This window comes from Ambystoma mexicanum, chromosome 3p (assembly GCF_040938575.1).
Source record: "Ambystoma mexicanum isolate Mex_15411 chromosome 3p, UKY_AmexF1_1, whole genome shotgun sequence".
NCBI lineage: Eukaryota > Metazoa > Chordata > Amphibia > Caudata > Ambystomatidae > Ambystoma > Ambystoma mexicanum.
This window is the reverse complement of record NC_090925.1, coordinates 995,449,743-995,475,274: the sequence shown is the minus strand read 5'-3', so window position 1 is coordinate 995,475,274 and position 25,532 is coordinate 995,449,743. Positions and strand designations below refer to the sequence as shown.

Here is a 25,532-nt window from a genome sequence, read left to right as displayed (position 1 = left end):
TTATTTACAACCCAGCAGCAAACCCCGGCCTTAAACACAGATCCGAAGGCACCCTTTCTTAGACTCCACGACCCACCAGCTCACCCTAGGTTAATGGCCCCTGTAAAATCAGGACACCCAATATTATAGCAACATTACAGGAACACATTCATAACGACTTCTAACGGGACATGATAACTCGGACAGCTCGTCCCTTGCCCTGATACCCAACCTCGCGACCTATGGTACCCGGTCAACAGGACGATGGTAACCATGTATTGATGTATCACCAAAAGACCCCACTCTAGGTGCATTCCTCCTGTGTTGCATTAACCTGTAGAATAACCTATTGAAAGATTTACCGGGGAAGATAATATTGTAATGTTGAATGAATGCGGTGTGCGTGGCCTTAGGGCAGAAAGCCAGGAAAGACGTTCATCACTGACACTGGTCATGGCTGGCACAACAACACCGTCCAGATGAACCCAGCTGACCTGCCCGGCCCGGCCCACGAGGGTAACCAGTGACGTCCACCAACCACGGCAAACCACATCACAGCAGCACCTATAGTTAGTCGTCGCCACCCAATCCCCACGAACGTGTGCCCCCTATAGTATGTAGGTTCTTATGACGTATTTTGTAAATATATACGCCTGTCTTTGCTATTGTCAGACAGAGCATTCTCGAAGTTTGCAGAGTCCTTTGCATGCCCTATTCTGATTGATAAACTCCCATTTAAGCTCACCCGCACTTTGTCTTAGTCTTATTCCCATCTTGGGAGAGTCCATTATTGTCTCTCATTGTGGGGAGGATCGTGCTATCTGGGGGACGCTCGCCTTCAGAGTCTTCAGATTCCTCCTTGTTACCTGGATTTGATGAGTACCCCTCCCACTGACCTAACTGGGCAGAGGTTTTCGGAATGCCCTTAGAGGGCCTACTCTCCCGGGCTTCCCCACTAAATTGCACTGTACTTAGGTGCCCATACCCGGATGCCCCCCCATCCATTCCTGGGTGGTACTGGCCTGTGAGCCCCATACTTTTGGTTGGATAGTAATCTGCCATCCCTGTGGCCCTGTGCTCATGTGCGCCAGGGGATATGGGGGTGGCAGAGTCCAGGGACTGGGAGAGATGAAGGCCTCTGGTACTAGGGCTCCTGAGGTTATGCTCAGGTGTTTCCCTTTCCCAGCGAACCGCATCTCTATCAGCCCCTGCTCCATGTTGCCATGCAAGAGCCTGTGCTTTCAGTTCCTCAGTTAAGGCCTTACTAGACTCTATCAGTCTCTCCTGCATGGCTACCTGTTGCTGGAGCCTATCATTGTCCTGGCAGAGAGCCTCATTCTGTCTCTGTAGTTCCTGGTTGGTCTTGGAGTACTGGGCCAGTCTTTGCTGCTTGAGGGTTACCTCCTGAGTCCCATCCCTACTGGCCTGCTCCTTTCTTGCCAAAGCATCATCCACCCTCCTTGTGTGCTCCAACAAGTTTTGATGCTCTTTTTGGAGGTCACCCCGTCCCTGGAGGGCCAGGTGATTTTCTTCCATTTTTCTTTTTAAGTGGCAGACTTCCTGGCCTAAGGTGTCCCTTTCCTGACTAAGAGCCTGCATCTGTGCCGCCAGGTCGTCCCTCTGCCTTTGAAAGGCACCAGCTTTCTGGCGCTCCTCCTCAAATTCTGTCTGGGTATCCAGGTCTTTCAGAATCAGTTTGTTGCTCTCTGCCTTCTCCCTATCTAGGTGGCTTTGCAGGGTGACTACCTGCTCTGCACATGCCCTATTGAAGTCCAGTTGTTGCTCCAGCGTTTTCTGGCTCTGCAGAAGGGCATCCAAACCTTCTTGGTACTCCTTCTGCAAGGCCAGAAATCTGCTATCCTGGTCAGACTTTTCCTGTTGCAGGATACCCATATCCTCTTTTATTTTAATGATATACTGCCTACTATCATTTTCTGACTCCTGGCTACTCTGCAGCCTCTGCTCGGAAGAGACCAGGTCAGATTGGGCCTTCTCTAATGCCATCAGTTGGATATTTGCCAGATCTTGACCTTCGGCACATTTGTCCTGTATGGCTCCCATATATAAATATGAATATGCCGCTACCCTGGCAATCTTGTTGTGCTCATCCTTGGCCTTAGGGGCCATATATAGTTCACTCAGGGCCACATGTAAGGGACCCTGATCTCTGCATATATCTGACCCAGTTACAGTGACCTGTTGCGCGATTGCCTGCAACCACACATTGCATTCTGGTCCTGTTCCGTCCATTCGCCTCTCACAAATAGCTTATGTAAGAGGTGCTCTCTGGCTATTTTTTTATATCTACCAAGGTGGTCATTCTGGAAATTAATTTCCTTCCTGACTCACAGAAGTTAGTATTTTATTTTGCAAAACAGACAGTCTCCTTAGAGCGTCCTTGTTTTGAGGGGTGCTTTTACAATGTAACACTGCGTGGCGATCCAACATGATTTATGTATCCTGTCAGTTAGCACACTGTATTAAGCTGCACAAATGGTAGATCTAATCCAGACGTCCCGGTGTTGAGCCCCCACTCTGTTAAGCGACTTCAATTCAGCACTCCAACTGAGTCAATGCCGAGTCTGGGATGCCCAAGGGAAGCCCTTATTTATATATTTTTATGACAAGTTCACAGATCTGGATGATAAACTCTTGTATAACGCCCCTCTCTTTGAATCCCCCTGACCTCACTGAACCAAGAAGTATGTTTGTTTTGCATATTAAAAGATTTATTTGAACATTAAACAATATATATATATATCACACTTTTATAATAAATTAATATTTGATCGCACACTTATGAATATTACAGTGATCAACAATGGATAATATTACACTAGCACACTTTTGTAATCACTTAGGAGTTGGTATAGAAAGGATAAGGTAGCTGAGAATGCTTTTATGGTTTCAAGGAAAACAATGATAGAAAGAATGCAGCACAGAAATAAAATGATATGGTTTCAACAAGAGAGAATATAATCACGTTTCCACTTGTGGCAATTCACTCCCCCCCCCCCCTATGCAGTATAAAGATATGGAAGGAGAGCACACAATTTTCAGGAATACCATCAAATGCAATACCAATTCAGTTCCCCCCTAGCAAGCTTGGAGCACAGGGATGATTTTAAAACACAGGCAAAAATACTTTAAATGTGATTTGCAAAGAAGTGAAAATATGCTAAAAATTATTTTCATTCCCTATAGGAGATTCAGGGTAGGTGACGGCTACTTTGAATTAGTTCAGGTCAACACTATCAGTGATTCATGAGGGATTATCAGGTTGAAAACGGAGTTCAGCAGTTGCAAGCAAAAGACAGCTATTTTTTTACAAGTGGTGAAATGAGCTAGTTGCAATTCGCTGCACTTTTTCCAAATGCGTCGAGCGCGATTACGGAAAAGCTATAAGGAATAGAAAGTCGGTTCTTGGTTCGTTGGAAAGCTAAATCTCATTCCTAGCACGTATGGTTCAAACGATACGGACGATTTTGTGGAGGTAGATTTCAGAAATGAAATAATGATTCAGAATGGCAAATTACACTTTCACAGCTTTAAAGTCACAGAATGAACACACGATTTCTATGCAGTTCTAAATAGGTGGAAATTGTTTGAATTAGATTATTTTAAACTAAGAGATTGGTTTGCACAGCTCTGGCTGGATACTCACTCCTAATTTTGGAAGGAATGGGCCTCATCACAGATCTGGTCAACCGGTTTAGCTGCGGTTCTCTCTGATCTGCTGGTCTGTATCTCTGGTTCTGGCAAAAGTTCTTGGCACTGCAAAGCGGTCTGGTCTGGGTCTCTCTGGATACAGCAATGCTTTCTGGGTTCTGGCACAGGGTTCTAGCCAGAATCAAACAGCTGGCCCGGCTGTTGAATAGTTTGGTTAGGTTGCTGGATTCTGAGGCCTGCTGAGAAGGACTCAGCTTTTGGACTAGGCCTCTCTGCTGCAAGTTCTGAAATCTGGAGTCTGGTTTTCTAAGTTCTGGTTCTGGAGTCTTGTGGATATTGTCTGGTCCGGCAAAATGCTTCGCAAGAAATCAGTTTGAAGTGGGAAGTGAATGTCTTTACCTGGGTCTCAGTGACTCCTTTTATGTCTTTTGAAAATGGGTGTGTGCGTGGGCATAACTAAGCCTGCCCCTCTCAACTTATCATTGGAAAAGTTCTCCTCTCTCCCTTGATTGGGGGTAGGAATGGAGTGTCATCAGGCATCAATTTGATGGCATACAGAAAGAACACTCCCCTTGTCACTTTGCACACAAATCTATTTTTGATCCAAATGCAGATTTATCTATGTACAATTTTTCTAATATTATATGTCCAGTTAACATATTTTCTGTAGCACCAAACCATCCGATCCCTGTCTTTGTAAGATGTTGCGTCCACTTCTGATAGAATTCTGTCCTTTTCATCAAGAACACAACCTCTAAACCTTTCCAGAATTTACACAAATGTGCGCAAGGAATATGGGCATCAGATGATAAAGTGTCAGATTCTTAACATACAGATATTTGGAGTAACACCCTATTTTTTGCTACTACCCCCCCCCCCCCAGAACATACCACAGAGTCCTAACACCTCTTAAAATGTGCACAGAAAAATCACAGGAATGATATTTTCGAGGGGATTGGGTCCTCCGACGTATTCCATATCTATGACATGTAATCACCACAGCTGTGCTGCTTCGGAAACTTTTTCGGCGTCTGCGTCCTGCGTCGATGACGTCGATGCGCCGTCGTCGAGGACCTCCTCCGACGTCCGACGTCATCCGATGTGATAAGTAGGACGCACGACGCCCATAGCCTCAGTTCCGTTTTTTCCGCGAACGTGTTGCTTCGTGTTTCTCGGTTTAAACTCCTCGACTCTTTGGAGTTCTGTTCTTCTCGGTTCTTCGAACCTGTTCGTTTGTGAAAATCCTTCAGAAGATGTCTACTTCGTCTTCGACCCCGCGTCCGGGTTTCAAGTAGTGCGGGGAGTGTGGGTCCAAGATGTCGGTGACGGACTCGCACGACGCCTGCCTCTGGTGCCTCGGGGAGGCCCACGACATGGATGACTGTATCGACTGCCAGTCGCTCACGTCCAAAGCCTTACGCGAACGTAAGAAGAAGTTGTCGGTAGGTCGGGTGTCCAAGCCCCGGAAGTCGAAGTCTGCGGGGCTTTCGACGGATGATTCGAGGGGTGACTCTCCGTGTCATCGTCGGAAGTCTCGTGGGTCTCCTTCTAGGAGTCGGTCTCGCCACTCCTCAGCCTCTTCGAGGCATTCTCGGAAGCGCCGACACCTGTCGTCTTCCAGGTCCTCTTCGGAGGGCTCTGCCAGGCACGTCGCTTACCCCTCCAGCCGTGCGACGCCGGAGGAATGGGCTTCCTTCGGGAAGAAGATGTTGGCGATTCTTGAGTCGCAGGGTACTCAGCCGTCCGCGCCCCCGAGTGGGGTCGGTCGTGTGAGGTCGAGAGACACCGCTCGCAAGAGTGGTCGGCACGAGTCACGGGAGAGGTCCCGTTCGGACAAGGGGACTCGTTCTCGACGTACCCGTTCCAGGTCCCGGTCCTCGACGCGTTCGAGACCGTGTGCACCTGTGAGGTCTTCGAAGAAGGCATCGACGTCTGTGGCGTCGAGGGCGTCGACAGGCTTTCTCGAGGCTCTGGCTCTGAGGAAGTCGTCGATGCCGTCGACGCTCAGGTCGTCGAGGGACACGCTCGGGGCTCCGGCCTCGAGGGCTGTGTCGACGCCGCCGATTCTGGAGGCGCTGCATCTGACGTCGACGCCGATCCTCTCGGCGCCGATGCCGGTTCTCTCGACGCTGGCGCCGATTCGCTCGACGCCATCGACGCCTTTCGTGTCGGAGGTACCCCAGGGCACGGGTGGACCCCCTAGGAAGGCTCTGGTTAAGAGCAAGCACTCTCGAGTGCCTTCTTTTCGCCACCTGGACTATATTTCAGAGGCGGATGAGGATTCTGATGGCCTGGATCCTAGTCAGGTTCCGGATGAAATTGTCTCGGGCCATAGTCAGTTTGCCGAGTTGAGACAGTCACTGCATGATGCCAGTGGATTGGACACCTCTCCGGAGGTGGAGTTTTGTAGGCCTGAGCCTGGCTCTCATGCTGATTCCTCGTACCGGCGCCTTATGGTTAGGGTTTCTGAGTACTTGGGATGGTCTGCTCCCCCAGGGGAGTTTGTGCAGGATGATCTGACAGACATCCTTGATGTTGGTCCCCCAACTGACCCGGTTCTGCCGTTCCATATGGCTTTACAGAGAAGGGTGGCGGCGGCTTGGACTGCTCCGGAGAGTCTCCCGGCGGTGGGCAGATCCTTGTCGCGAAAATACCGTCCAGCCAGTGGCGACCCCTGCTACTTGACCAGCTACCCCACTCCGGAGAGTTTGGTGGTGCAGGCGGCCACGGCCCCGGCGAAGCAGGCGTCGTACCCTACCATCCCTCCTGATAGGGACGACAAACGTTTTGATGGCTGGGCGAAGAAAGTGTTTTCTTCTGGTGGTATGGCGCTTCAGGCGGCCAACTCCATTTGTGCCTTGTCACGTTTCACGCACACTCTGTGGAACTGTGTTGCGTTAGCGGCTGAACATATTCCCGAAGGGGACGAACGGGATGGTTTCCTTGCTATGGTCCAGGATGGTAAGGATGCCATGGGTGGGTCCGTTCAGTCGGGTTTGGACATGGCTGAATGCGTCAGTAGGTCCATGGCGGCGAGCACCGTGATACGCAGGTTTGCGTGGTTGCGGAAGTCGGGGTTTGCTCCTGATGTGCAGTCCCGGCTCCTCAACATGCCCTTTGACGGTGAACACCTTTTTGGCAGCAAGGCTGACGAGAGCCTTGAGAGGTTGCAGACCTCGAAAGCTGCAGCGAAGTCGTTGGGCGCTGCAGTTCGCCAACCTCCGCCTTTTCGTCCTAGGGGACAGCAGTGGAGGGGTGGTTCCTTTCGCTATTACTCATCCTTCAGTAAAGCGAGAGGAGCTGGCAGTCAAAGAGGCCAACGCAGGGGTACCAGAGGTGGACGACAGGGTACCCGTGGTGCCAAGGCCGCTCGGGCAGTTGCCTCTTTGCCCTCAGGTAACGCCGCAGCCGCTTCCACTCAGTCGTGAGGCCATGTCCCATGGTTCGCCGGTTGGGGGAAGGCTGGTGCAGCATCTTGTAGAGTGGCAAGCCATTACTTCAGATGTGTGGGTTCTGGAGATCATTACCCACGGCTACTGTCTTCCCTTTCGGCACAGGCCTCGCGACAATCCACCGGGGAACCTCTCTTTGCAGAGTCCGGATCCGCTCCTTGCGCAGGAAATTCAAGCCCTGCTGGAGAAAGGCGCCATAGAACTGGTGCCTGTAGCGGAGAGGAACAAGGGATGGTATTCCCCTTATTTTTTGATTTCGAAGAAAGACGGGGGATTGAGACCCATCATGGACTTGCGTGGTTTGAACAAACTCCTCAGGAAGGACAAGTTCAAGATGGTTACTCTCTCTCAAGTCCTCCAGGCCCTTCAGCTTCAGGACTGGTTGGTGTCACTCGACCTCAAGGATGCTTACTTCCATGTGCCGATCCATCCCAAGCACAAGAAGTACCTGAGGTTCGCGGTTGGCGACTCGCACTTTCAGTTTCGGGTCCTGCCGTTCGGATTGACCTCCGCCCCGAGGGTTTTCACCAAGCTCATGGTGGTGGTGGCAGCGCATCTCAGGCAAGGGGGGATTCACGTCTACCCCTACCTGGACGATTGGTTGATCAGGGGGAGCTCTCCCGAGCAAGTCCTGGATCATCTATCGGTCACCTGTCGCTCCCTTCACAGGCTGGGCTTCTCCCTGAATTTAAAGAAGTCCCATTTGACGCCAACACAGCGGCTCCAGTACATCGGAGCAGTGCTCGACACTTCCCTGGGGCAGTGTTTTCCTCCCCAGGTGAGGGCTCTTCACATACAGCAGATGATGCACAAGTTTCAGCATGCCCAGACGCTCCCAGCGTTCGAGTTCTTGAGGTTGCTCGGCCTCATGGCATCCTGCATTCTTCTGGTGCCAGAGGCTCGCCTGCGGATGAGATCTTTGCAGTGGGCACTCAAGACGCAATGGTCGCAGTCCTCCGGCAGGATGTCGGACTCGATTCAGGTGCCGTCCTCGGTCGCCCGGGACCTTCTGTGGTGGGCCGTCGAAGGCAACTTGATGAAGGGGGCTCCATTTTGGCTTCCCTGGCCGGAGGTGACAATCGTGACGGATGCATCCCTCACGGGATGGGGAGCTCATGCCAACGAGCTGACAGTCAGCGGTCGTTGGTCTCCGTCGGAGTCCAGACTCCATATCAATCTGTTGGAGCTGAGGGCCGTCAGGCTAGCCCTGAAGGCTTTTCTGCCGTCTGTGCGAGGGAAGAATGTCCTGATCCTGACGGACAACACAGTGGCCATGCACTACCTCAACAAAAAGGGGGGGGCAGGGTCACTTCCTCTGTGCAGGGAGGCGATGCAGCTCGAGTTCTGGGCCATCCAGCAGGAAGTTTCGATCTCGGCAGTTCATCTGGCCGGAGCCGAAAACGTGACGGCGGACGCTCTGAGCAGGCAGAGCGCGATCTCTCACGAGTGGGAGTTGGCTCAGGAGATTCTCCTGGAGATCTTCGCCCTTTGGGGGACCCCTCAAGTGGATCTCTTCGCCTCCAGTGTCAACCGGAAGTGCGAAAGGTTTTGCTCGCGGGAATTTCCTCCAAAAGGAGCCTTAGGAGACGCGTTCGTGGTGGAGTGGTCATTCCCGCTGCTGTACGCGTTTCCTCCAGTCCCCGTCATCCCGCAAGTGCTGCGGAGGTTACGGAAGTTCGGTTCCCGGATGATCCTCATTGCCCCGGCGTGGGCTCGGAGGACGTGGTACCCGGACCTTCTCGAATTATCCATCTGCCCTCCACGTCGTCTTCCCTACCGAGACGATCTGCTCTCACGGGAGGGGGGTCAGGTTCTCCATCCAGAGGTCAGATCCCTCAACCTTCACGCTTGGCTTCTGAAAGGTTGAGGTATAAGGATTGGGACCTCCCTGAGGACGTGATGGAGGTGTTGCTTTCGGCCCGAAGGCCGGCAACAAAGTCTCTGTACCGTTGCCGTTGGCGTAAGTTCTGCGACTGGTGCAGAGTTCAGAATGTGGATCCTTTTGCATGCGACATCCCCATGGTTCTGTCCTTTTTACTTTCTTTGGCCCACAGGGGCTTGCAAGTGGGTACCGTTAAGGGTTACCTGGCGGCGCTATCCATCTTTAAGCGCTCGTCTGAAGAATGTTCTTACTTTAAAATCCCTTTGATTTCACAGTTCCTGAAAGGGCTCACTAATGTGTTCCCTCCGTCACCTTTCCTGGTGCCCGGTTGGGATTTAAACCTTGTTCTTAAGTTTCTTATGGGTGCTCCGTTTGAGCCTTTACATTCTTGCCCTTTGAGGCTGTTAACTCTGAAAACGGTGTTTTTAGTTGCGGTTACTTCCGCTCGCAGAGTGAGTGAGTTACAGGCACTTTCAGTTAAGCCTCCCTTCACTGTATTTCACAAGGACAGGGTTGTCCTTAGAGTTCGTCCTTCTTTTCTTCCGAAGGTAGTGACGGAATTTCATTTGGCCCAGAAGGTTGTTCTTCCGGCATTCTATCCTCCTCCGCATCCTGGTAAGGAAGAGGAGAGGCTCCATAGGCTTGATCCTAGGAGAGCTTTAAGCTTTTATGTTTCACGCATGTCCCGGGTCAGAGTGGATGATCAACTCTTTATTGGTTACGCTGGGAAGCGTTTGGGGCAAGCTGTGACGAAACAGACTTTGTCTCGCTGGATTATTTTGGCCATCTCGGAGTGCTACCGCTTGGCGGGTAAGGACCCACCGTCTGGCTTGCGGGCCCATTCTACCAGGGGTATGGCTGCGTCTACTGCCCTGCAGAGGGGTGTTCCTATTCGCAACATCTGTGATGCAGCCACCTGGGCTTCAGTACATACATTTGTACGTCACTATTCCCTCGATTCCATCCGAGCACAGGATCTGGCCTTTGGCAAGGCGGTTCTTTGCTCTGCTATTTGATGGGCTATTCTGAATTTTGATTCTAAATTCTTTCCCTCCTCCTTGCTTTGGTATTGCTTTGGGAGTCTGTCATAGATATGGAATACGTCGGAGGACCCAATCCCCTCGAAGAACAAGTTACTTTCTTACCTGGTAACGTTCTTTCGATGGGATGGTCCGACGACGTATTCCATATCGCTCCCGCCCTGCCTTCCCCGCTGCAGAATTTCTTTTGCGATTGCAGCTTACGTTCCGCAAGGCTTTGTGTCTGACTGGCAGTTGACTTATGTCACACGTTCTGGGGGAAAAAACTACAACTGAGGCTATGGGCGTCGTGCGTCCTACTTATCACATCGGATGACGTCGGACGTCGGAGGAGGTCCTCGACGACGGCGCATCGACGTCATCGACGCAGGACGCAGACGCCGAAAAAGTTTCCGAAGCAGCACAGCTGTGGTGATTACATGTCATAGATATGGAATACGTCGTCGGACCATCCCATCGAAAGAACGTTACCAGGTAAGAAAGTAACTTGTTCATTTATATAATTTTGACAGTTATGTACTATGAATTATCCATCTTTTTAAAATGGTTTAGGTTCCAAAGCACATGGGGGGATTTCTGTCTGTCCCTGCCTCCAGCTCAGGTGGCTCCCAGAGGCAGCGCCCCTCCCATTTCCTTCCAAGAGGAAGCCATTTATGACCCCTCTAATTTAACATTTGCCTGAGCCAAGGAAAGTTCATTGTTCTGTTTCTCTTGCAGTCCCAGGTGCTCCTCCTCTGATTCAATCAGAGAGGTGCGATCTCCTTTTGGTGGTGCAGCAGAAGGGAGCCCAGGCCTGGGAATGCAGTTGCTGGGCAAGTTTCCACTCCTGTCAGGGGTAGTTGCCGGGCAGAATTCAGTCCCTTTAAGCCAGGCTTTAGCCAAATGTCACTTTTGTTCCAGTTTTCTTCATTCAAATCAAACTTACAATTTTTACACATGCAGCTAGAACGCTGATTCTAAGTGCAAAACTATGATATTTAAACAGTTGCAACCTATGTGACACTCAAAAGTAGGTCACTCATTTATTTTAAACATTTCGATTTTAGTGGTTTTAAATCCAATTTCACTTAAGCTGCTGACATCCACAGCTCAGCCAGTTTTGTTATAAACATTGTTTTAGGCTCTTCATCTTTCCAGATTTTGTATGCACACAAGACTACATTCTGCCAAATGTCTGCTGGTGTTCAGTGAGATTTTTGAATATCTTGCAATGTTTGGAATAGGCATTTTGAGCTTGCATTTCAGAGAAACAAAGGTGATTTCAAAGCGCTTTTTGCGCTAACAGGCACTGCTGTTTTTCCTTTGGCACCACGTTTCACTCATGGCACTTCTGGCCCATCACGCTCCCACTGGTGGGTGGCAGGTCAGGCGACCATTTTGGTGTGCACAAAACTGTGCTATTTTCCTGGATTCTGGCGCAAATATGGGCTTTTCGGCCATCTTGGATTTTCTAAGCACACAGCACCAAATGTTGTAGCCTAATAATTCAAACGTGGGTCAAGACATCTGACACAAGTAGTCCCAGCGGATCCATTGCTCAGGTGGCAAGGCAAGGGCCATTGCTTTTGGATCTCAACCCTGGTGGTGGACCAGCGAAGGAGGATCACCTGGGCATGTGGTCTTCAGGGCCTGCGATGAAGGGCGTCCGAAGGCGAGACATGGTATCCCGCCCCAATCTTTGCCCGAATCCATCCTACCCACCCTCATTGTTCATGGGATATTGTCACCCGAGTCCCATCCTACCCCTCGACCTCCCCGCATCAAAAGGGAAGATAAAATATCCTGGACTGGAAAAACCCTTTTATAGCTCTCTTCCCTAACAGTGTCTTTCCTTCTTCAGGCCCCATTGTTCATGGTCCAAGTAAGAGGAGGAAAAGAGTTAAGTACATGAGATTGGGTGAGAAGAAAGATCAGGCACAGCAGAGGCAGGACCGTGATATTAATATCCATTCATCGGTCACCCATCTAGACCACAGGGAATACTATCAAGACCCATGCATATATAATAAAACATCAGAGAGATGGAATACTCTGCCACAAGGGGAAGATATCTCGTTAAATCAAAACAAGGCTAGAAGATGTTCCTATCCCCGTTGTCGATATCCTAATAGTATTCTAGTGAATAGCAACCATCAATCTAATTTCCGATCCCCATTTAGCTTTACAGCCCTCTCCTTCAGCTTCCATGGGTATTTCAAAACCCATTCCATCTCCTCCTCCCCATTTTCAACAAATACTGAGATGAGGAAGAGGCAACTAAGATCAGTAAAGATTACCCATAGGAATAACATGGGGAAAATAATGGAAACCTACCCTAGAAAGAACTCAAGTTGTCCCGCTAATAGTCAGGCATTCACCAGTAACTATTAACACCTGACTCCATTTGATTGATCTTTTTGCTATAAAACGTGTGTTCATACACAAATGGATGAGCGAGTACGAGAGCAAGCAGAAGAACGAGTTGGGAGGAGAACTGAGATGCCAGAACTGCCCAGCAGCAGAGGCGTGAGAACGGGATACCAAGACGATGAAAAGCTGCAGTTCGTAAGGGCAGAAGCGTGGCGAGAGCTGTGTCTCCAGGGAGCGCAGGAGAGTCTGCATACGGGAGCCGAGAGGCGTGCTGGTCTCCTGCAGAAACTGCAGATGCAAGTGCTTGTTCTCCTGGGCCGGGAAGACAGCCCAGCAGGGGTCAAGTCCTCAAAATAAAAGTGGGGGACTCATCAACAAACGCAATGGGTTGTGACGTCACCGGAAATAAGCATATCAAGGTAAAATATGCAGATTTCATTAAATTGGTTTGGCATAACCACCCAAATTGCACAGGACGAATGGCATCTGCCTTTTTTAAAATCAACACACACAAAACCAAGTGAGGATATTTTCTTCTAATGGTGTTTTTTAAAACGTTAACGGTGTGCATGTTTTAAACTCCAATAACCAATACAAAAGTGTTCCCTACAACTTGTAGTACTGAAATGGGACATTTCACCTTCAGTTGTTTATTTTTCATCAGGTTATATAGTGCTATATGGTGCAGTTGTGAGTGTCCGGCCTGTAAAGCTGACGACCACCGTTCAATCCGCGAGGTCGGCTTTCATTCCTAAATTCAAAAAGGACATTCAATGTTTCTCATTTTAGCTGGAGGGACTGAGATCACCCTCTGAAAAAAGTGGGTGGACTCCGTCCCCCCGTGTGTACCCTCGACTTGAGCCCTGCAGCCCAGGAGTGTCTAAGTGGCATGCAGTGAGACCCAGACCTTGGAATGAAGAACCATTGTGAAGCTGAAGCGCAGAAGTCAGCCTGGTGAGTCTGAAAGCATTGCAGAGCCAGGTTGTGAAGAGCGCGATGCAAAGTGACATTTGAAACGCGTAAGAAAGAGGAACTCATTTGTTTAAGTATTTGAGTGAAGTTAAAGGGAAGACTTCAGCAATGTGAAAGTAACAGTTTAAGCGCGACAAAGGGGAGACGTGCGTGTGTGAAGTAATACGTGGAATAAAGTCAGACATTGAAGTAAAAGTGTAAAACGGACTAGAAGCCCATGGAAAAGGTGCAAGAGGAATGAAAGGAAAAGAAAGTGTAAAAGTAGCCAGAAGCCCGTGGAGGAGGGTGCAAGAGGCATGACAAAGAGGAATAAAGGACAGTGCAAGTGTGCATGACAAAGTTTAAGGAATGCATGAAAGTGCTGCAGAGGGAGAACCTAAACGTAAGTAAACAAATCAATAAATGGTGCATGCTTGAAGCTTCATATGTCTCAAAGAATTAAAAAAAGACTAATGCTTTATGTTCCTCAAGATAAGGTCCCATATCAGGTAGCCGAAGGTAGTCTAAGTGAGAATCTGCATTCACCACAAGGCTTGGGGATCTGCAGTGATACATAACGTACCTTCTCACATACATCTGTACAGAAACGTGGACATTCATGCAGTTCACAATCATGAAGAAATGTGACAAACACACATCAATAAGAGATAAAGATGCACAGATGTGTGAGAAAAAACATGTCTGTTATGGCGAAAGGGCAGATGTTGCCCTCTTTTATATGAATTGCATTGTCTCACGCATGCTGGTGTAGTGACAACTAGATCTATCGCACATGGTGCAGTTAATATTTGGTATTACAGAAAGTGTTCACCCCTCTATTTCTGACCAATATGCACAGCAGCATTTATTGTACCTGTGCATTTAATTTCAGGAAAGCAGCATGTTAGTATGTGACAGGGCTGGGCTGCATTTGAACTAAGAACTCCTAAAATGCAGTGGCACTCTATTTTTGGGTGGGATAGGTGTGTCATTTTCAACACCGAAAAATACAGGTTTGGCTATTGTGGTCCATACACTGGTGGAGCAGTGCAAATGACACTATTCCGGAAGCCTTCAACAGCTTCAGGCATTAGGAGCTGCGGATTTGACAAAACAGCGCTGAAGAACAAACCTCCAATGCAGGTTGGTGGATGTTTATGCATCAGCTGCACAAATGCAGCGCTTCCTCTGGTTCATGAATACATACAGCCTGTGAATCACTGAGCAGGCAGAAAGTGACATAGGTGTACTGGAATAAGACATACCAAGGCTTGAGTCTGTCTCCAAGCACTGAGAATCGTTCTTGAGGAAGGAGATTGAATGTTAAGGAACATACACAGATCTAGGAGTTTTGTAAAGGCACACTTGAAGTGAGAAAAGATCAATGTATATGTCTGTGGTTATAAAAGAGAGACGTGGCTCTCTGTTAAGAAAGAATAGAGCTATTTTAGGGATAATTCAAACAGAGATAATTGATGGAGAAAAAAACATATCGCTAGGTATTGTACTGCCTTGTGTCACTGCTGGAGCACTTTGCCGCTTGCGCAAGTTACATTTTTATTTAATTTACTGGTTTACACATCAGCTAAGGACAAGAGGTTGTAAATAGTTGGGAGGATAGATCTGGAACGTCCTCTGAGCTAGCTCCTACTTTACTCTCTCATCCAATATGCCCAACACCCATCCAGCCCACAGCATACTTTGCACAAAGTCTACATTCCATGTTTCATGCAGCACCCACTAACATCACTCATGCTCACAGCAGAACACAGCTTTGATTACAACAACGAAGAACATTACATAACCCATACAAATTAAAGAAATACAGAAATAACTCATTTTAAATAGACAAATGTATAATAACTTTATTAATCATGTTGAAATAAAAGTGAGCCATGAGGCGCAACAAGCACTTTGTGTGGAAGAACGGCCTCCTGCATAGCTATCATACTCTGTACGGTGATACATGCAAACCTGTACTAGGAAGAAAGGCGATATATTCTTGTCACTTAAAAAAAATGAATGTAGACTTTCTGATCTTTAAAGAATATGGGAGGCTTATGGAGTTCCTTAAGATCAAACTAGACTCATAGAGAGCTCAGAGACATACATGATCACTGGTAAATGATGTTGCCTGTCAACATGTACAAAATATTTTATGTGAAAGATTGTAATGACTTATACAGGCACAATGAAGCAGACAGGAGTACATTCTGAGATTTTTACATTGGAAAGCGAAATACGAGTTGTCACAATGAAAAGTCATACTATCCTATTAATTCTTGTGTAACCATGTTGGGTCTCTCTTCATTCCTTTAGGCCTGGACAAGCATTGTCTTCTGACAGAACCCCTGGGTGTCAGGATGGCTGAGTTTCCTTTGAACCCCATGTTTGCTAAAATGCTGCTCGAATCAGGTAGTTGTTGCATCTCTCCTGAGCTCTGTTGGTTCCACTTATTCTCACCCAAGCCTGGTTTCTCATTGTATTTAACTTGATTTGAAACATTTTTGATCATGTTGTTGCTCTGGAGCTTGTTCCTGGCACAGTCTCTAACAGTTCCTTGTTTAATTACTTTATGCAGGTTGGGCTGTTCCCACCATTTTTATTAAACCTATCAACTATCTCCATAATTATATGATTTGCTTTATTTCTTTTTGCAGGTAAGGGTATCTGTTTATTCATTAGATTTATAAAACACGTTTGCAGTAGCCCCATACACAGCCACATATACACTGAAGATTCACTGATTCTGATAATGTACAGCATTAAAAAAGCAAATAAAAATAAATGTTTAACAGTAGAATGTTTCACTCATGAACAAGAATGTGTCAGGAAAGGCCTTTCAAAGAAGATGGTGGTGCCAAAAAGAGAGTGGGGGGCAGGGTCATGTTAAACTGGACATTTATTTAAAAAAAGGAAATACTTGGGTGCGTTAAGGGTTTTGTATGCCCTTAAAAGAAATCCCACTGGAAGGTTCTTAAAACTTGCGCTCCCATGTGAAAAGGTGTGTACTTCTAGAGCATAGTCTGCATGCTCAACTATCACTTCACCTAGACTCTCATGCCTTTCTAACTTTTTGTTTAAAAGGGCAAGCAATTCTTATCCCATCTTAACATCATGGAACAAGGGGTCCCTCACTTGGTGCTGGGGTCATTTACAGTTCCCTTTAAATTGTGACAAGGGAACATTACCTTCATTCACCTGTGGGTATTCTTAAAAGAAAGACATTCCTCTGTTGAGTGAGCAGAGGGCCACAATGGTACACCATTATAAACTTGCTTGTATCCTGTCTTTTCAATGATCTATGCCATGTTCCTGCTTTATACGGTACTAAAAATAGTACCTGAGTGACACGATCTTGAAAATGTTTTAGATCAGTGGAACCCCTGCAAAATAATTACTGTGTTGTAGTGTGCTGCATGATTATAGAGATGTCTGGTGGAGTGACCAAGGGGTCTGGTTACCTCCCCAAGTCAATGGATGTTGGATAGAGGGGTTATGGGGAGGATTACCAGATCAACTCACGAAGACACCTCCATAATATGGGGGACAGTCACTAGAATTACCCTGACAACACTGGCCCTTATGCCTGCTCCAAGAGACACTGTGCACATGGAAAGTCACCAGCCCATCAGTTTACAACAGACCGTAACACAAATCAACCTCCCATGTTTGAGTTATCAGGCCTCCACACTATTTCCTGGAGAAGTGGAAATCCGGAGCAGACCGTGGATAACATAAAACACCCAGCATGAAGAATCGGTTTCATGCTGGAACCCACACTGACATTGAGAACTCTCCGCCAACCTCTCTGTGCGACCCACAGAGCAAGTTCAAGGGAAACCATGAATGCCACAGACAGTGCCAGCAACGTTTGGCCCAGGAACAGAGTAAGAACCTGGAGTGCAGGAAAGTTTAAGTCCAGCTTCCTGTTGACTCTGGCAATGACCTGTATGAAATCCAGATGCGAAGCAGTCATTTAAAGGATTGGCTGTTCTTCACTGTCACTTAATAGGCCCAGATGAACCACTTACCCATAGCCAATCCTAGTTCCTTGCCAAGTTGCAATCACAGGTTAAAAATCTGGCCGGGGTTAGAGTACTTTATATGCCCAGGCTCTGTCTGACAGGGTAGGTGTTTGAAGGAGCTGCTACTGGAGAGACATTGGAGATGGATGGAGAGAAGGCGGCTATAGAAGAGGAGGGTTTTGACAGTGGAAGTAGGTTGGAGACTAGCACGTCATTACAACTGTCAGTGTTCCCAGACCAGTGGCCAGACTATAGGATAGCAACATCGTCACTGATTCTCTGAAGGATAGCTTCTCTTACGTGGCCATTGAAAGGCAGAAGCTACCTGACTCTGGGGGGGTGGCTATCTGCGGGAGGACCACGTAGGGGAAGAAAAACTCCAGAGAGGCAGGAACATAACATGCTTAATCAAAATACATTTTCAGATGTTATTCTTAAGGATACTCGCGTGCCTTTGCAACATGCCTGTAAGGCTTATTGCGATGCAGATAAAGAATGCCCACGTTTTCTTGACCAACAATCTTATTTACCTTCCCCCCCTTTTTTAGTACTGAGATGAGGAAGAGGGATGGAACAATGAGGATACCAGAGGCGGTAAGCAAACGCTGCCGTCTAGTCTTTGGAAAGTGTTAACTAATGCCGGGAAGTTTAAAACGGACACAGCAGAACAGAATACGAGTCAGAGGCAGAAACTGCAGCGCAACACAGCTTGTGTTGAGGCAGTTTGGAATGCTGGAGGGCGAGCACACTGTGAACGGCAACACAGAGGCTGATGAGAACGTTGTGCAGAGATACCAGGCCAAGAAAAGCTCACCACTTTGTAGCTATAGGCAGCCGGAGCCGCAGAAGCAAAGGAAGATAAAGCGGGAGCCAAGCAACTAACGGGACGCACCCCCAGTCAGTGAACCGAAGAAGACGACGACGGAAGGATGCAAGGAACACCAGAGCTACTGGTAAGGCTTGAGAGAGGGAGTGAGTTACCGGAGCTCTTGAGAGGGAGTTTTGCATATCACTAACAGTGCGAGATAGCCCAATTAAAGTAATTGAAGGAACTGATACAAATGCGAAACGTTTTAGGAAAGGGTTGGTGACCCAAATCTTAGAAACAAAGATTGACACAAATACGAATAATGTTAAGAAAGGGTTTGTGAAGCAAATCTTGGAAAAGAGCGATTGATACGAATACAAACAATTTTAAGAAAGGGTCAGTGACCCAATATTTGGAAAGAGAGATTGGTACAAATACAAACCGTGTGAAGAGAGGGTCACTGACCCAATGCTTGGAAAAGGACATTGACACAAATACAACCAGTGTTAAGAAAGGGTTGGTGATCTAATATTTGAAAAGCGGAGTTGATAACGGTAAGAACTTTTCAGGGAAAGCGTCTGTGAACCAATACTGGAAAAGCATAATTTATTGGATGAGAGAAAGTGTGAATGTAGAATGGAAAAGCCCTGGCAGGATAGTGAACCAGGCAAATAGTGAGTCTGGGACTCGCACCCATAAAAGTATAGAAAGCTCTGGCTCGAGAGTAAACCAGAAGTGAGAAGAGAAGTAAACCTGAAACCATGGAACAGTAAGAATAAACACAAAAGGGAAGACCCATAACCCTTTTAATGATCCGTGATAAAGTTGCAACCCTGGCAGGAGAGTACACCAGGGGTAAAAAGAGGAACAGTCAAAGGTAAAGGGATGAACCATACCCCTTTAAGGTGAATTGAGATAAGCTGAAGATTCAGGAGAACTGGGTATTTAAAAGAGTCTCAAGAGAAGGTGTATTGCCTGTGGAATATATTGGATGGTGTAAAACAGAAGGAACAAAGTGAAAGGGTTATTTTCCTTAAAACTGTAGCAGCATACCGACACAAGGGGTGAGTCCTTTGAAACAGTAGAACATTATTTTTCCTTTTTTCCGGATGTTAAGGACAGACAGTGATAGACCAGAAAAACATAGGGGAAGGGAGGAGCCCTTCCTCTTGTGGAACTTTAATTCCTTTTTGTTTTCGGCACCTTAGAACTTAATGTTCGGAACTTGGAGAAAGCTACAAGTGCACAGCTTTCAGAAATCCCCTTGTGCCCATTGTTTTAAGTTTAGCCTGCATGGGTCAGTTTAGGGCTTTTTGTCACAGGATGGAGGACACTCTTTGGTTTAACATCCTGACACAGACGTTCATTCGTTTTGTTGAGGCAGGTAAGCCCTGCATAGACATAGGGACAGGTCGGATTTTCCCAACCCCTCTTATTATTTTGACAATAAAGGTCCTATTTCATACTGAAATGTGTTACTGTGTCCGAATCTTACTCTTGATCCCCTTCACACCTCAACTGTAATGTGTCAGAGTGGTGGTGAACCTCAGGCAATGTGTGTCAGGATAGCAACAATGAATAATACCTAAGGGTATGAGGACTGTTGTTCCAAGTGTCCATGTATATTGTGAGGGGTAAGGGGGCTATTGTCTCCCAATACCGGAGTTCACAGAATCACAGACTTTCCCTCTTCCTCCAAAGGGATTCTCCAATAAAGTGCTCCACGTTCCAAGAATTTTCAAATCTACAAAGTCAGGTGGCAAATGCAATTCAAAAGTCCCAGGTCCCGTTGGTGTCACAAAACAACAAGAAGTTTCCACAAAAGCATTTTTCCTGTTTCAGGGAGCAGTAACCGAGGGGGAGCATGCTGTCTTCAGGCCCTTTCTTTGTGCTGCAGGTTTTTTTTAATGTGGGCTCTTTTCTCTTGGACAGGCAGGTGTTTGTGGGGTCCTGACTCCTAGGACCTCTTCTCAGGGTTCTCTCCTAGCAGAGGGGTGGGAGCTTTCCACCTGGCTGGGTGGAAGGTCAGTGTTTGCAGGCGGTTCTGCTGCACCCTGGTGGGGTTTAGCAGAGAGGTTTAGCCCTATTCTTCCACCCCATCCGCTTCTCCTCTGGGATGAGTCAGATGACCCTTGCATGTTATTTTCTGGGGAATCAAGCTCCAGGGGGCTGGGCTGATTGTCCGCTAACTGTAGTAACCCCCGAAAGTGGCATGTAAGCCTTCCCCTGGAGCCGTTCCTCCGCAAACCCTGTTTGGAATTTTCTCTTGTTTGATCGTTGTTCTTCTCTGTGGATGTTACTAATGCTAGTGCATCCTCTCCCACCTTGATGCTTGCCTTTTGGCAGCAAACCTTTTCCCCTCAGACAGACTGTTGTATCGTGCTGCCATACACTGTGGAGTGTTGAGGATGGGAATGCTTGTTAGTGCTGGGGTTCTAGGAATGTCAGGTTATCTGGTGGTGAGGAGTGCTGGGGGCTGGGAGTTTCAATCTATGTTCTTATTCATTAAATAAAGGCTTTGTAAACTATCAGCAGAGTACTTGCCTTCATGTCATTGGAGACGAGGGTGAGATGGGAACAGTGTTGACTCGGGTAGATCGAAAGGACAGTGAAAGGGTCATTGCCCATGCATCCAAGGGTGTTGCAGGCTCTGGGAAAGAGAGATTTCAGTATTGGAGACAGAAGCATTATCCTATCATTGGGCTGTTGAAATAATTCATAATGTTGTCTGGGGTGCAGAGTTTGTTCTGCGGGCGGATTGTAGGCCACTGAAATTGAGTTTTGGATCGAAAGGATTGGATAAGGTTTCTAGCGAATGGCAAGTTGGGTTGCGAGGATGCAAGTGTAAAGGAGGAGCCAAGTACCCCCATCACAAGCTCCGCCTACATGTTGCCTATATGCTGGGAACCGGAAATGGCTACTCGAGGAATACCAGTGAACATGCATGTACCACAAAGAATCCTCGAGACAAGGTATCCATTGAGAAAACCCACATGCATGCACAAAGAAATAGTGCTTTTCTGGTTGGGGTTCCGGAAGAAGTATGCATTTGAACAAGAAAGGAGACTGGTGACATCATGCAAAGTAAGAATTAGCGCCCACAGAAAAGACACACAAGACAAAAAGACATAGGCACTCTATAGAAACTAAAGATGAAGTATTGAAGTTAAGCACCATTTCAGGATCGAAATGAAGATGCTCGTGCAAAGAAGCATTGAAGAAAATGCAAAGTCATTTTACAGTTGTACAGATGCAATAACGCAAACAGGACAAAGTGATCATAAAGGCTGGCTATGCAGTGAATAGATTGCAACGATGCGCCAATGTATACATATAGGAATGTATAGAACCTGGATATTGCACGGTGAACTTTAGCAAGGCGTGAAACCCATGATTGGAAAGGATTTCAGTGTGGCACAGTAGGAAATAAACTAATGACGAAGAAGAAATTCAAGAAAGGCTTGGCTGGCCAAGCACCAAGAGTCGAGGCCACAGTGAGTTGGGCGCCTGTCAAAAAGGCTACAACGAACGTGAGAAAGTAACACACTTCTGTTTGAAGAGGAATGAAAAAACACTGAAGGCATCAAGAGTTCATCATTTAAAAGTATTAAATGCAGCAAAAGGCTCGATAGAGTGGTGTCCAATCACATGGTCGAAGATCGAAATTGCTTGGGTCAAGCTACACCGAAACCAGAAGACAGGACGGTGCCTACAGACTGTAGGAATGATGATAGATGTTGGGCTAATTAGGTGGGGAGGCAAGACCATGCCAACCCTCTGTGCACCTGGGATCATAGCCTGCATGCTGCTAGCGTTTGGAATATTCCAGAAGGGTACTTGCGTGCCAACCAATTGTAGAGGGCCACGTATGAGAGAGCCCTATAGTTTGTGTATCCAATTAATCGTTGTGTATTTAGTGACGATGAAGATGACCTTTCACGTGGGATGGGCTTATATGCCCACCTGACTTGGAGATCCAGTCACTAACCCCGTCAGTATGGAACATATACTTAGATGTTCCTTGTAAACCAAACCACAGTTCCCCGTAGGTTTTTGTAGTCTGCCACGTAGAACGACGTCAGTCATGATGTATTTTGACTCTAAAAGTTGTGTTTTTTTATAATGTGCTGAGATTGTGCTGTGCTGTGCGACGTCGGATGATGTCCGTTTTAACTCCCCGTTTTAGATAATTGATATTAAAACAGAACAAAGGTTGTCAACTTTCTGAGTCGTTCCGTATAATGGGGACGGTGGGAAGAAGTGATGAAAGAGGACAAGAGTATGGCACACGTAGTTCGTGAGGTCCGAGTGAGGTCCGAGTGAGGCGGCTCATGCACAGCCTATGATTAAGATGGATGCACCGAGACGTGTGGGATGAACTTGCTATGGACATGTTGTCCCTTGGATGATGGAGGAGAGGGCATGGGGAGTTCATCATGGTGGTTGTGGATTTGCTGTTGTCGTGGGTCGAGTTTAAGGTGGTAAGGGAAGCCAATGGTAGGGTGGCAGTGGAATTTTTGCATGAGATATTTGAGAGAGTTTGCCAGGAAGTGTATTGACAGATAACAGAAGGCAGTTTGTGGGGAGGTACCTTTGAAGATTATTTGTGGTGGTGTGGTGTTGTCCACAAAAAGACTGCCATGTATCATCCGAAGTGTAATGAGATGGTTGAGTCGGGGAACAAGTGCATAATGGATATGATAAGGATGGCAAGTGTGCGTGGTGGGGATAAGGTAGCTGTGAGAGAGAGAGATTGTATGCCCTCAGGAAGTGCACACATGCTGCCACAGGGGTCAGTCTGTTTTGTAATGTTGAGGGATAGGAAGGTGTCAAAGAAGTCAGCTGCTGGTTTGTTTGTGGTTAAATACTTTTTTAAATGTAAATGAAACCCTCACTGTACCCATCTCTGGGGGGTTTCCCTGCCTCAAAATACATCTTAATGAACTGTAAGAATGTCAGTCCAAATGAAAATCGACCACCCTGTGTCAAAACCTAATTCTAACCCTTGTACTACAACAAAAACTAATATTGTCCAACAAAATTCTTTCTCCGGGAGAATGACTCCCTTCTCCTGGTGTATAATAATAATAATAATTTAGCATTTATATAGCGCTACAAACCCCCAGGTATCTTAGCGCTGCTTATTATTACCTACGGTGTGTGGTGCTTTATCGACCTCAGAAGGATGAAAGGCTGAATTTGGCCCTGCCGGGATTCGGTGATTCGAACCTGCGTCTGCAGGCTCTGCACGGATGTCAAAGCGAGCGCTCTACTTGCTGTGCTATCTGACCCGTATGAGTTGGTCCCTCAATGTTCTCTTTCAAAAACAATACCAGGGGAAATTACTCCATTCCCTTGGCCTGCAGCAATCTCACAGAAAAATCTTGCCCCAGTAGAATGACTCCCTTCTCCTGGTGTATGTGTGATGTTGCCAGAAATGTCCTGTTAAACACAAATGCCAGAGGGAATGACTCCCTTCCCTTGGCTGGTAACTCCAGTCAACTTTTTATACCAGCAGAATGGCTCCCTTCTCCTGATATCGATCAGCATTCTCCACTGCCAGTGGGAATGACTCCCTTCCAGTGGTGCCTCTACGGCATACTTGACTGGCTTTGATTTCCCACCTGGAGAATGACTCCCTTCTCCCAGTGTTTGAAAGTTCTTTTCTCACTTGTGTTTTGCCTTGGCACTTTTCACAGAATCAAGAAAGTTCCAAGTTTTACTTATCTCGGCGTTCCAGACCCTTCTATGGTGGTCAGTGGGCTTATCCCTTCCACTGGTACAATGAAGATTTCCTCAAATACATTCTTCACTTTTATTTGGTTGGCAGACCCTTCTCTAGTGGTCAGTGGTCTTAACTCTGCCACTGGAACAAGGAAGAATCCCTCGGATGTACTCTTTACTTTTGTTCGGGCCCCAGACTCGTATATGATGGTCAGTGGACTTATCCCTGCCACTGATATGATGAAGATTTCCTCAAATACACTCTTCACTTTTATTTTGTTCCCTGAACCTTCTCTGGGGGTCACTGTTCTTAGCACTGCCACTGGCACAAGAAGAATCCCTCAGATGTTACTTTTGTCCAGGTCTCAGACCTTTGACGCATTTGCTTTTAGCCCCCTTCCCCCGTCCCTACTGGTCCTCGTGTGCATCCTGTTACCTTCTTGGACTTGCTCGCACGGCGCTGGTCTCTCCAGGATCTGGAGTCTCCTTACCGGAGCCGTCTGCTTCTTCTCTGCTGCCACTCTGCGTGTTGAGGCTTCTTGCAGTCTCTGCACTGTTTGGGGACCGCACGGTCCACCTCCTTCTGGAGGTCCTGCCACTGCCCCTCCTATTTGCAGCTGGTCACAGACTCTCTTAGCTTTCCCTCTGCGTCCTCTGCAGAACCCTTCCCTCAGGTCCACCGCGTACTTCGAAATTCCTGGGTTCTCTGACCAGGGAGGAAGGCAAAGACCTCAAGTCCTTCTTCACTTTCCTTCTTATGGGGCTTGGTCCGCCCCAGCGTAATGTCAACAACTGTTGTCAATGGCTCATTGGTATTCCTTATGCCTCCTGTGAGCCACCTCGTCTTAGTACCAGGAAAGACAGTTATCCTTATGCTTTCTATGTTCTTCTTCATCCTAGTACTTTCTATCTTCGGTGTCCTCCTGGCATCACAGAAATACATTGGTTTTCTTTCAACATAGTGGTTGACAATTGATGGGGGAGGGCTAAAGCATGTGAGGGAGTGATGTTATGTAACATGTTGTATCCATGGTGATCGTCCTTATCCACAGAGGGGGAGCCCTTCCAGCATTATTCAACCCATAGTGGGACTATTGGGTAGCGAACACACCTCCCTAGCCTCATGGGAAAGGACTCCCCTTTGGGTGAAGTGACGATACCTAGTGAATCGTCTCAAAGGGTAATACCAGAATTTCGCCTCCATTGTTGGGGATGGCGAGCGAGTCGGATTGCGTTGTGGCAGAGGTTAGAAGAGGGATGCACCATAGGAAGCAGGTGTGGGTGAAGAATGAGAGGAAGGTTTGGATGGGCATCGAGGTTCAGAAGGTGATTGGGTGATGATTAAAAAGGGTGTGGTAAGGTGGATGAGAGATCTGTTGTATAGTGAACCCATCCAAGTGTTGAAAGGTGCTGTGAGGCTCAAAGGTGGGCAGATTTGGAATTTAGGTAGGGTGATGAAGAGGTGTGATCTGAGGCAGGATGGGAGATGTGCTGCATCGTCGAGTGTTGAGAGTGGGAATGCTAGAGAGTGCTGAGGTTGTAGGAATGTCAGTTGATGTATTGCTGAGGAAGGCCGGGGGTTGCAACCTATGCTCCTATTTACTAAATAAAGGCTTTGTAAACTATTGGCGGCGTACTTGCCTTCATATC

The 25,532-nt window shown here is 47.4% G+C and overlaps 1 protein-coding gene across 2 annotated transcripts in view; it reads left to right on the top strand.

Moving 5' to 3' along the window:
* DHX35 (DEAH-box helicase 35) overlaps window positions 1–25,532 on the top strand; it is a 2,070,470-nt gene that overhangs the window by 1,295,410 nt on the left and 749,528 nt on the right. For both annotated transcript variants that reach the window (XM_069652289.1, XM_069652288.1), the window contains one exon: window positions 15,642–15,737. In XM_069652289.1, the coding sequence (XP_069508390.1) occupies window positions 15,642–15,737 (96 nt within the window). The remainder of the gene's footprint in view (window positions 1–15,641; window positions 15,738–25,532) is intronic.